This window comes from Dunckerocampus dactyliophorus, chromosome 12 (assembly GCF_027744805.1).
Source record: "Dunckerocampus dactyliophorus isolate RoL2022-P2 chromosome 12, RoL_Ddac_1.1, whole genome shotgun sequence".
NCBI classification, from domain to species: domain Eukaryota; kingdom Metazoa; phylum Chordata; class Actinopteri; order Syngnathiformes; family Syngnathidae; genus Dunckerocampus; species Dunckerocampus dactyliophorus.
The window spans coordinates 8,982,021-8,995,145 of NC_072830.1; the positions used below are offsets into that span (position 1 = coordinate 8,982,021).

Consider the following 13,125-nt stretch of genomic DNA (forward strand, 5'->3'; position numbering starts at 1 on the left):
AGATAGCTATACTGTAATTACCTTTACTATGACAGATATCACTAAGGCATCTGTAAGATGTTTCTGTAAGAGAAACCATACCAACCAAAGAAAAAAGTAAATGCAGTGTTCTCACGCTCTATCGCGGTTCACATTTCGCGAACTCACTGTTTTGCAGATTTGTTTTTTTAGTGAGTGTGTCTCTCTCTTCCCCCTCTCGTCTGTCTGCACCGCCCATTGTCTTCTGTGTCCTGACTGGCTGTAGATCATTGTCAATCAAGTCTCCTTCATGCCACCTTGCTATGTCTCCTGTGTCATCGCTCGCTTGCTTGCTTGCAGTTTTTGTATGTTTGCAAGTTTCTCCCCAACAAAACCCGCAATGGCGACGAAACGTTCTGCGGCCAAAAGGCAGAGGAGGATGCTAACCATCCCACAAAATGTTGGACTTCTGAACATGCTGAAGGAATGTAGAAGTTATGTGGCTGTAGGGCGCCATTATGGAATAAATTAATCTTCGGTTCAAGGAGTACTGTAGCAATATGTTTTTACAAGGATATAAAAACGCTACAGTACAGCATAGCGGGACCGGGATGAAAAGGCAGAGTCAGAGGAGTGAAGTATTTGTGAGTCACTTCATAATTTTTTGTGTCCAACCTCTTAGGTTGATCATTAAAATTCAAATGTGTGTTTTAAGCAAGAGAGAAATGTGAGAAAATTATAATGCTTAATCTGAGAAAAGTGTATGGTGAGGGGTTTTACAGCCTTAAAACATACAGTATATAATAATTGCAAACAAATAAAGTTGGCTACTTTTCGGATTTCACTTATTGCGGGCTATTTTGGGAACCTATGCCCCGTGATAAGCAAGGGAACACTGTGCTTCCATGTTATTTGTAATAAATACAAATTATTTGTTAAATTTATCAGAAAAATGGCAATTTGATATTTATTATGAACATTTATGAGACATCTGGTAACGTAAATGGCATTGCCCATGCGTGGAACAACAGCTGGGAATGTAAGACAAAATCCTGAAGTGTCACAATTTGCCCGGTGGCATACATTGTGGGCTTCTACATTTATGCATTGCTAGTTTAATTTAGTTTATAATAGTTTTGTTGTACGTGTGTGTTGTATCATTGTGTATTTTGTCTTCTTACTCGTGCATTTGCTTTAGGACGAGGTAGCACACACGGTGACAGAAAGCAGAGTCCTGCAAAATACGCGGCATCCCTTTCTCACAGTAAGTCACAAAGTGCCTTGTCCCAAATCCATTGATCATTTGGATAATAATTTGTGTTGTTTTTTTACTCTCACACAGACGCTAAAGTATGCTTTTCAAACAAATGACCGGCTATGCTTTGTGATGGAGTATGCAAACGGAGGAGAAGTAAGTTCTTCTCTTTCTCATCTGAACTGCCACTCATGTTTGTTTATGAAATACAAAATACAGTCATTGAAAAAATGATTAGAGCATCCTTGTTTCTTCACTTTATTGATCCATTTTAATGCCTGGTACGACTAAAGGTACATTTGTATGGAAAAATTTGAAGACTGAAAACTGAAGAAACAAGGGTGGTCTAATCATTTTTTAGATTAGATAGTGCACATGTACCTAAAAAGTAATACATAGGAGTCCTGATTGAAAGAAGTGTAATATATCAGGGGTTTCAAAGCAAGGAGCAGTGGACCTTCCGTCAGAGAACATAACATGGTTAGGACCTCCTCATCCCCAAAAAACAAGGGTTTCTGGACAATATTTTTTGGCCTTGTTTAGTCATCCCAGACTCGCTCATGGTATGGACTAAAAAAAAAATATAAATTTTGCCTTCAAACATAACACACAGTTGCTTTTCTTTATTTTTCTCAAGCGGCTGTACGTCCCTCTGAAAATTTCTAGCGCTCCCTGCAGCACACAAGATTGTTATTTTTACATAAACACATTGTAAAAGTGCTTGGTCTTTGAATTATCTTTGCATATTCATTATTTTATATTAATATGCAAATAATATAATACTTTTATGATTACTTAAAAGATTTGACATGTTTTTTGGGGGGTTTTTTATCTTGCAGTGGTAACTAACCTTCCATTGCCACGTCCTTTGCAGGGCATAAAGTTTCCTGACTTTCCGTAAACCAGCCATATGTTACCCAACAATAAGGACAGAGGCCGTTGTAAAATAGAGGAAATTAGATGATTTATTTTCACATTCATCATTCTGTCTGATGAATGACAAGAGTAACAAAAAATATAAATAATAAAGATGACGGCGTAACGACAGTCAGAAAAGCTGTTGCTCCACGTCCCTACTTGCTCAACTACACTTTTCCTGGCTCAGTCCCCGCCAACACAAGTTAGCACAGCCCTATCATGCCAGTTACAGTCTGAAAGCAGAACAAACTAATGCAGCACAGATATACCAACATTCAGATTGAAGCTATATTAAAGGGAAATAACTAGGGATGCTCCGACCAGGTTTTTATTCTGCATTTCACAATGCATTTCTTTTGTAGTGTTCTCACATTTTTAACTGAAAACCTGAATGAAAAGCAGGCCTGCAGGGGCCTCGTGGTCGTGGTGGGCTCACGTTGGTGATCCCTGGGCGATACGATACGACAAAAACATATTTGACTTACTTTTTCCAAATCACTGGTGAAACTTAGAGGTTCGGGCGCCTTCTTTAAGGAGACTTTGGATGCAAGTGCAACTTGACGGCGCTCCAGCAGGACCCCTAGGCAGTCTGCAAACCCAATGTCCTCCGCCGCCGCCAACCAGCCATCCAATCCGACGAAATCCAACCACTTTTCGGGCTCTCCGCTGTAGACCTCCGACTGCCACGCACACGCGAGCGCACGTCCCCCTAATTAGCCGCTGCTCAACCAATGATCACATCGCGAGACTCCAAAACTCACAACACCCTGCCAAGTGCCCGCCCCCTAACTGCCGCACCAAACTAAAGCTTTTTAAGGCGTGTTTTGCAGGGTGAAAAACTTAGATCACTCTCTCAACTAGAGCCCAACCGATATGGGATTTTTGGGGCCGATACTGATATTGGGGGCTGAAAAAATGCCGATATCCAATATATCGGCCAATATATGAAAAAGAGTATTGATACACAGGATATACATTATATACTGTACATGAACATAAATTCTTATCATGCCCAAAATATGATTCAACGCAAAGAAGCAGAAGACTACCAAGTGAAAATAAGGAAGTTTAATTAGTAAGACTGTCAACATAAAGACATGCCTCTTTGTGATTTACTTTTAGGTGTTGCCACAAATTAGTAGTGTTCTTTGCTTTGCTGGTGCTGGAGCCCTGGCTAACTTGCACACTGCACATGTTGCATCTAACGTAATGCCTCCACACCTTACCCTTCCCCGCTGCATGTCAAATGAAAATATACACTATACTTTTAGTGCATTTTGGTCATTAGCCTAGAATTTGATACTATCGTTGAGCGTTTAAAAAAAAAAACAAGTGGCTGCATTGGGTTGACAGTTTGGTTTGGTTTGGTTTGGTTCAATTTATTTTGAACACGCATATGTCCGAAAAGAAAAGTAGTGTTCTTTGCTTTGCTTTGACAGTGATAATACATAGGCTAATGTGAGGTGTTTTTCACAAGATGCGTTTATAAAAGGCTTAGTGCATAGAAAATGGATGGATGGATAGTCACAAAAACATCTAACCAACATCAATTAGTCATATTTACTAGCTATTGAAAAGTTCCATCTGCAGCCGCTGAGTATTTGCAAACAGCTGAAAAACAAATGCTGAAGCAAACATTAAAAATTGGAAAAATGTTGACTACAAAGAAAATAAGAAATAATGAAAACATGCACCGAGACTTAGTACAAGGGACGAAACTACATTTCATGTTGCAATGTAGCTGCTTTATTGGCGACTTTTGAGACATTAATTTGTGAATGTATGATCCCCTGGAAATCCTGCATGGAAGTATGAAGTGGAGTGGAATGCTGTGTATATCTGCATATATCTTTATTTCACTTTAAAATGCTGTATAATAGTCTTAGATAATGATGGACATGTGAATTAGCAGTTCCATATATGTTTATCTCACTGAGATGCAACGCATACGATGTTAAAGCGCTGTAATACGCTCTCTAAAACTTGCGTGAAGTGTAGTGTTACAGTATATTGTTTTACAGAGTCACAGCTTTGCAGTTTCTTTTCACGTTTCGTCTCCTAAGCGGACTGAGTGAGAGACGGCGGCAGAGTGAGAGCGCTGCTCTGTGTGTGAGGGGGAGAGGCCGTGTACCGGGAGCAAGCAGCACAGGGAGAGAGTGACTGAATCACGGCGCAGCAAAAAAAACGTTATATATTGGCTACATTTTCACTGATATTGTGATATGTCATAATCGCCCCGCCGATATATCTGTCGGGCTCTACTTACAACGACAGGAAGTCGTACACGGCAGACATGCTTGTGTTGGATTTGTGAAGGGAAAGTGGGCGGGAGAGGTCCCTATAGGCTGGCTGCTCAATGGTCGTGGAGCTGATCGGCGAAGGTGATCTGCGTTTCACCTGAAATCGTCTGATACTGATCGGTGGCCGGTCAATCAGAGCACTCCTAGAAATAATTATAAAATATAGGAAAATGCCAAATATACAGGCACGTTCGCTGGTGGTACTGGTGTATTAAAATGAGTCTGTAAACATGAAATTGACCACAATTTTCCGATAACAAATCTGATTTGACATCTTCATTCCTTTGCAGCTGTTTTTTCACTTATCCCGTGACCGAGTGTTCACAGAAGACAGAGCCCGATTCTATGGTGCAGAAATAGTCTCGGCCCTGGAGTACCTCCACTCGTGCAATGTCGTTTACAGGGATTTAAAGGTAAGACATCTCCTGAGGGCAAATAATAGATTCTGTTGTGTTTATGACTGTTTAAAACGGTACAGTACTGTAAGGCTTTTGACTGTTGCCGAAGAGATTCCACTCCACGACAGCCCTTACATTGTCCTCACTACATAGTGATGGCATCAACTCTCATTTACTTCTTTCTCGGTGCAGCTGGAGAACCTGATGTTGGACAAGGACGGCCACATAAAGATAACAGACTTTGGCCTGTGCAAAGAAGGCATCACAGACGGCGCCACCATGAAAACCTTCTGCGGAACTCCAGAGTACCTGGCACCTGAGGTAAACCACACTTGACTTGTTTTGTCAGTAAATAGTAAATGATGGAACTATGCTAAATTCTGGTGTATACGCCGCTCCTTTTTTCTCAAACTTTGAACCCTGCGGCTTATATGCTGGTGTGGCTCATATGTGGCTAAAAACTACATTTCCCATGGATCTTGGTGTGGTCATGTTCTAATCTCGTGACATCTCCTATACTTCAGAACTACTACTAATCGTTTAAATATGTAATTCAGAAAACGCTATTTCTAAGATTGTCCACCATTCTCGGTGTTTGCCAACCCTGCTGTCGCTGTCGTTGCACACACACCAGCGAGCAACATCAATCACAGTTTATACTATAACTCATGGGCGAGCAAACTACAGCTCGGGGGCCACATCCGGCCTGACAGTTGCTTCCAAAGTATTTGATTTCAACTTTTAACATACAAGCAGAAAGCATGACTTGCAAGTAGTCAGTCTGTCAATCTGAGACAACCTTTTGATGGGTTAAGTAGCTTTTCACACGCAGCGATCCAGACATCTACCTAACCCATGGCACCAAACACACACAAGCCAACAAATACAGTATGTGACACACAACTGACCCTACCTGCACTGCACTGTCTGGGAAGTAAAATTAGGAGGGACATTCACATACTCTCTAATATTTTTATCGTTCATAGTTCATATTGTATATCACACATCCTTCGGGTGTCTTAGTTAGTAAAAAAAACAACCAAAAATTAAAAATTCAAGCACAAGCACATGTAGCAGATAGTATGACACTTTTACAGCGAAAGTAAGACAAATAATTCCCGCTGGACTGTTAGAATTATAAGCTTAAACAAGTGTGTATCAAATTCATAGTCTAGCCCCCCGGCCAATTTTGGGAACTCAGTGCGGCCCGCTGTTCAAAAAGTTTGCCCACCCCTGCTATAACCAAATGTAAAACATTGTTTGATTTTGAATTATTAAATAAACACCATAAATATACCGCCAAGATTGCAAAGCTTGTTATGATGAATGAAAACAAAAAGGAAATGTAACCTGAAAGAGGAGACGTACCTGGATCCAGAAGAATCCACACAGGGATCCACGCACTGACGACTCAAAGCTTATGAAGTCCAGGGGATAAATCCATCATAAATAATGGGTAATATCCAGCATTTTCACAAGTGACCCTACGTAAACCTTACGTACGATAACGTACGTACCGCTTCAGGCGTACACGTCATATCCGCTGACGTAATTAAACAGAAATACAGATACATTAAATATACCGTACATATAAAATATAAAACAAAACATAAAATGCCGTGTTGTTCTCTTGGAGATGAATAATGTATCCATTTCAAATTCACAAGTGACCCTACGTAAACCTTATGTACGGTAACGTACGTAGCGCCGCAAGTGTACACATCATTCTTCCTCTTCTTGTTTATGGCGGGTCGCAACCCAATGTTTAGGTGCCTACCGCCACCTACTGGACTGGAATGTAGATGTATTGTGCACATTTGTGATGTACGTGACGAGCTTCCATCATACAAAACACATGAAGAATTTCATATGATGCCGCTTTCAAGTTAAGGCAATGGATTTGAGGATTAAAGGAAACTGCTGACCGAAAGAGAGAGAGCCCAGGTTTTAACAGAATTAGGACACTGTTCAATTCTGACACGGATTCACCAAGCGTTGGATTGTTCACCCACTATTAGGGAACGTGAGCTGGGATTAGACCGTCGCGAGACAGTCTAACCGCCAATACTGTAAACAATAGAAGAAACAGAAGAAGCTAACCGCGTGAGGAAAATACAACAGGAGCAATATGTTTTAACAAGGATACAAAAACGCCACCGCCAAACAGCTCCAAGACGAGGCATGGTCATAGGAGTGAAATATGCCTAAGTCACTTAATTTCTTGTGTCCCCCCACGACCACATGAGGTGCCCGCAAGCCTGCTTTTCATTCAGGTTTTCAGTTAATAATGGGAGAACACTAGAAAGAAAAGTATTCTGAAACATAAAATGTGAGTTGTGGATACCAGCATTCTGTTAATGTTTTGGTAAAACAAGCATATTTGATCTGTTTGGGTTGAAATAAGGTATGAAAATCATTTCTACAAAAATGAGTAGCTCGTGGCGATTTTCATTTTCTAAAAGTAGCTCTCGCAAGAAAAAACGTTGGTGACCCCTGGTATACAGTATAATAATGGTAAAAAAAAATTACGCAATAAAGTTGGCTACTTGGCGGATTTCGCTTATTGCGAGCTATTTTGGGAACCTATCCCTCGCGATAAACAAGGGAACACTGTATTGAGTAATGACCTCCTGCAATTTCCCAAAGACTTGACAAGCTGGTTGTGAGTTTATTCATAGATCATGATTGGCTCCTGTCAAATAAAGAGCTGACTGGTCCTCACGGTAATACTTACACGCTCTTTTCCCCCCATCCTGGAAGGTACTGGAGGACAATGACTACGGCCGAGCGGTGGACTGGTGGGGCCTGGGCGTGGTCATGTACGAGATGATGTGCGGCCGCTTGCCCTTCTATAATCAGGACCACGAGCGACTCTTTGAGCTCATCCTCATGGAAGAGATCCGCTTCCCCAAGAACCTGGCTCCCGAAGCCAAGGCGCTGCTGGCCGGCCTGCTCAAAAAGGATCCCAAGCAGAGGTTTGTCCCTTGAGCTCCGCTATAGGCAAAAATCCAAAGAATGTATTGTGCTCTTATTAACTCACAAACTGAATTTCTGGATTCCTGACATTTGTACACAGCGGAACCTTTGTGATCGAAAACATTTCTCTTAGGAAACGTTGGGGATCAAAATAGTGTGATCCAGGCCATCCTCAATTCTGTACTAATTTTCTATTAGAAGGGATGCTCTGATCAGAGTTTTATGCCAGTCATCCATGAGTGAGATCGTCCGATATAGATACCGATCACATGAATTAACTGTAGATTAACTGTAGATTTTCAATTTATTAATGATGAGTGCTACTGGCCAGGGCCGCTTTTCGACAATTCCAAGGACCCCTGGCAAATGGATAGGTATTTGATGCCTGTTTTGATGTAGTGGGAAATAAATTGTTCAATAATTTATTTTTTAGTTCACAACAACAAAATTAAGAGGATAAAATAATACAAATAAATATACACTGCTCAAAAAAATTAGAGGAACACTTCAAAAACACATCAGATCTAAACTGGGGGAAAAATGATCTTGAATATCTATCCTGATAATAAGTGGGTGATGTATTAGTAACAAAATGATGCCACATAATTTGATAGAAATGAAAATGATCACCCTATAGATGGGGGAAATCAAAGACACCCCAAAAATGAAAGTCAAAAAATGATGCAGCAGACTGGTCCATTTTGCCAAAATGTCATTGTAGCAACTCAAAATGATTCTCAGTAGTTTGTGTGGCCCCCACGTGCTCGTACGCATGCCTGACAACGTCGGGGCATGCTCCTAATGAGACTACGGATGACGTCCTGGGGGATCTCCTCCCAGATCTGGACCAGGGCATCAATGAGCTCCTGGACGCACGGAGGAGATTCCAGGAGACAGGTAGTTACTCCAGGATGCTGGACAGGGCCGTAGAAGGTCCTTCAACCTTCAGCAGGATCGGTATCTGCTCCTTTGTGCAAGGAGGAACAGGATGAGCACTGCCAGAGCCCTACAAACCTCCAGCAGGCCACTGGTGTGAATGTTTCTGACCAAACAATCAGAAACAGGCTCCATGAGGGTGGCCTGAGGGCCCGACATCCTGTAGTGGGCCCTGTGGTCACTGCCCAGCACCGTAGAGCTTGATTGGCATTTGCCATAGACCACCAGAATTGGCAACTAGACCACTGGTGCCCTGTGCTCTTCCCTGATGAGAGCAAGTTCAACCTGAGCACATGTGACAGACGTGAAACGGTCTGGAGATGCCGTGAGGAACGTTATGCTGCCTGCAACATCATTCAGCATGACCGGTTTGGTGGTGGGTCAGTGATGGTCTGGGGAGGCATATCCCTGGAAGGACACACAGACCTCTACAGGTTAGATAATGGCACCCTGACTGCTATTAGGTATCGGGATGAAATCCTTGGACCCATTGTCAGAACCTACACTGGTGCAGTGGGACATGGTTTCCTCCTGGTCCACGACAATGGCCGACCTCATGTGGCTAGTGTATGCAGGTAGTTCCTGGAGGATGAAGGAATTGATACCATTGACTGGCCCCCACGTTCACCTGACCTAAACCCAATAGAACACCTCTGGGACATTATGTTTAGGTCCATTTGGCGCCGCCAGGTTGCTCCTCAGACTGTCCAGGAGCTCATTGATGCCCTGGTCCAGATCTGGGAGGAGATCCCCCAGGACACCATCTGTAGCCTCATTAGGAGCATGCCCCGACGTTGTCAAGCATGCGTACAAGCACGTGGGGGCCACACAAACTACTGAGAATCATTTTGAGTTGCTACAATGACATTTTAGCAAAATGGACCAGTGTGCTGCATCATTTTTTGACTTTCATTTTTGGGGTGTCTTTGATTTCCCCCCTCTATAGGGTGATCATTTTCATTTCTATCAAATTATGTGGCATCATTTTGTTACTAATACATCACCCACTTATTATCAGGATAGATATTCAAGATCATTTTTCCCCCAGTTTAGATCTGATGTGTTTTTGAAGTGGTCCTCAAATTTTTTTGAGCAGTATATTTATGAAATAGAAATCCGTCCTGCTAAACTTAACCCTTTCAGCACCTAAGTCGCAAAATTGTGACAAGCAACATTGCTGAATTTAACAAGCCATTTCAGCAAATATGCTGACTCATGTAGTTAATACTTCACACAAGCACATGGTGGACATCTGTAACTTTAATGTGAGCAACATTTGTGGGCGTGGTTTTAGGCAAAGTGTAGGTGTTTATAGACTTTCAACTACTGTGTACTTGCGGCAGCGAGTCCGCCCATCACGGTCCACAAACGGCATATACTTGAGCCGATGCTTTGCTTAACCATGGGTGCACATTAGATGAGTGAATTTACTGATGATTTTTCTCATTTACAATATGCCTTTATCTCTAACCATTTTCAAGCTTTGGAATAGTAACATCAAAACTGAAAAAGAGCTCTGGCGCCTAAAGGGTTAAAACAGAATAAATTGAGTGTCTAGGTTGCAGGGGTGCCCAATTTTGATCACTATTAGAGCTGTCAACTATTTGTGTTTTATTTATGACTGGCAACATTTCAATTGTACACTACTTTATTTACCAAGCACATCTCCACTCAAACAGTGTGGCCGTCATCTTTATGCTATTTTGTCATTAAATAAAGGCATAAAGTCTGAATTGAAGAGTTATAATAAAAAAACATGCAAAGAGTTGAAGCAAATATTCTTTGACCCTTTTGTGAGCTATTCAAAATCACCTGGCAAGCTAGGAGACACCTGTGATCACCATCATAAGGCTGGACACACTGTGTTTTTACATTGGCCACTAGGTGTCGGTGTTCGGTGAGACAGGCATTAGACTCCTCACAAAGGTTCCCTCCTGACGTATTTACGGTACTGTAACACTGCTTCAGCAGGAGTTTTAGTTACGTCTTACGTGGCTTATTTACTTGTATTCTGTCTACTGTATTGGGTAATACGATTGTAAAGCTATTTAAAGACGCAAAGAAGTACGCTGTCCAGAAAACAACAACAAGGAACTGCTAACGTGTGCGTCTGTAATCCTATTTATGTCTACTATGTGTTACTTTCTCTGATATTAAAATGTTAAAAACCGTATTTAGAAGATCCATCCGTCCATTTTCTATGCTGCTTATCCTCACTAAGGTCGTTATGCTGGAGCCTATCCAAGCTGACTTCAGGCGAGGGTACACCCTGGACGGGTCGCCAGCCAATCGCAGGGCACATACTGTATATATAGACAAACATTCACACTCACATTCATACCTATGGACAATTTAGAGTCAGCAATTAACCTAACATGCATGTTTTTGAATGTGGGAGGAAACCGAAGTACCCGGAGAAAACCCACGCACGGGGAGAACATGCAAATTCCACACAGAGATGCCCAACGGAGATTCAAACCCAGATCTTCCAGATCTCCTGACTGTGTGGCCAACATGCTAACCACTCGTCCACCGTGCGGCCTATTTAGAAGATCGTAAACAGGTTTTTTATTCTATAACTACAAAAATATTCAATTTATCATTATTGAACCCTACTTGGCGGAAATGCACTTATCACGGTCGAGTCTGGAACCAATTAACCGCATTAAACGAGGGATTACTGTACTTGTGTCATTCTGAAAACGTTTGGCCATGACTGTACATTGACGACCATGCAAGAGGCCCCAGCAGAAGTAAAAACAAAACAAATACAGTACACATGAAACAAAAATGTAACAACCAATAAGGAAAAAACAACATAGATAACTGCTGCTTGTTTAACCAGGTGAGTGATGGAAGAGCTGAAAGTTTTAGGTTGTGTTGGAGGTGAGTTCCAGTCACTTGCTACAGCGAAACTAAATGAATTTTAGATTAAATTACAAGTGTTAAAGAGAGACGCCTTACTCCCCCGTTACAGCGCTTAGCAAGCATTGTAAATTGCATATTTACAAGTCGTAAGCAAAACTTTGATGTAAATCCAGATCAGACATTTTGAACTAGCAAGCTTGTTGCTGTGTGGAGCATGCTGAAATCATTATCGCTATAAAATTTGATACATATGAACAGAGATCTCATTTTTATGCCAAGATGGGTGGATACATCCCTCGTAACACATTGTTTAGTTGCAGCTCCAATGACTGGGTACGCCGCCATTCCAGCGGGGTTTTTTTACATTCCCACTACCACCCCCCCACACAATTAACGGCGTTTTGACAACCCACCAGTACAACTGTCGCATGTACACGGTGGTTGAAAGTCTATAAACTCGTACACTTTGCATAAAACCATGTTGCTCAGATTAAAGTTACAGATGTCTGCCATCTCCTGGTGTAAAGTATTAACTACTGTACATGATGCACCATATTTGCAGAAATCACTTGTTAAATTCAGCAGTGTTGCTTGTCGCAATTTTGCAACTTTGGCGTGACCACAGAGGCCAAATTTGACTGCAGTGACTCCACCGTTTAATTATTCATAATACATTGAAAATTGTGTCAGATTTAGTATGTAGTATGTGTTTAGATGTGAACATGCAGCTATCAGACCCAAGTGAAGATGCAGCAGTCCAACTTGAACACATTCGCTGCACTGCAGCTTGTCAGTAGAACTTAATTAGTTTTCCCAGACCATCTCTTCTTCTCTCTCATCTCGCCCTCAGCCACACACGCAGTAAACTGTGTTATTTAATCTGTGTTCCCTTTTGATTTCTTTTGTTAGTGGGTGTAATGGCCGTAAACAAGCCTTTCATTGATGGAGGTTTTTTTTTAGCTGAGGATTTGCACAGGGAGATCTGCCTGCAGGCTCACAAATGTGCAAGGAAATTAAGAATGAATGTGTCTCAAATTGGCCATAACAAAGGAACAGCACATTTAAGTGTTTGGTTTACACAGGCTGTGAAATCAGTGGGTGATGATAACGCTTGTTTTTGTGTTTGTGCGTGTGTGCTCTCTTTCCAGGCTCGGAGGCGGGCCCGACGATGCCAAAGAAGTAATGACACACAAGTTCTTCACCTCCATCAACTGGCAGGATGTCTTGGAGAAGAAGGTGACGCACAAGTGCAAAGGAAGGACACCACTTGACCTTTTCAAACGACACGTTCCAAATGTAACACACCTCTCCTCCTGCACAGCTCGTCCCACCTTTCAAACCCCAGGTAACCTCAGAGACGGACACAAGATACTTCGATGACGAATTCACAGCACAAACCATCACAATAACCCCTCCAGACAAGTGTAAGTACATCCACCCCAACAGCGCGGACCAACATTTTCACTTTTTTTTATTCTCAAGACATTTCGGCTGTTTTGAGTCAATGCAGGTGAAA

General features: G+C 41.9%; 1 protein-coding gene across 3 annotated transcripts in view; it reads left to right on the forward strand.

Moving 5' to 3' along the window:
- akt2 (v-akt murine thymoma viral oncogene homolog 2) overlaps window positions 1-13,125 on the forward strand; it is a 32,942-nt gene that overhangs the window by 12,892 nt on the left and 6,925 nt on the right. For all 3 annotated transcript variants that reach the window (XM_054794293.1, XM_054794294.1, XM_054794292.1), the window contains exons 7-13: window positions 1,157-1,222; window positions 1,301-1,369; window positions 4,722-4,844; window positions 5,022-5,150; window positions 7,590-7,804; window positions 12,758-12,845; window positions 12,931-13,033. In XM_054794293.1, coding sequence (XP_054650268.1) covers window positions 1,157-1,222; window positions 1,301-1,369; window positions 4,722-4,844; window positions 5,022-5,150; window positions 7,590-7,804; window positions 12,758-12,845; window positions 12,931-13,033 — 793 coding nt within the window. The remainder of the gene's footprint in view (window positions 1-1,156; window positions 1,223-1,300; window positions 1,370-4,721; window positions 4,845-5,021; window positions 5,151-7,589; window positions 7,805-12,757; window positions 12,846-12,930; window positions 13,034-13,125) is intronic.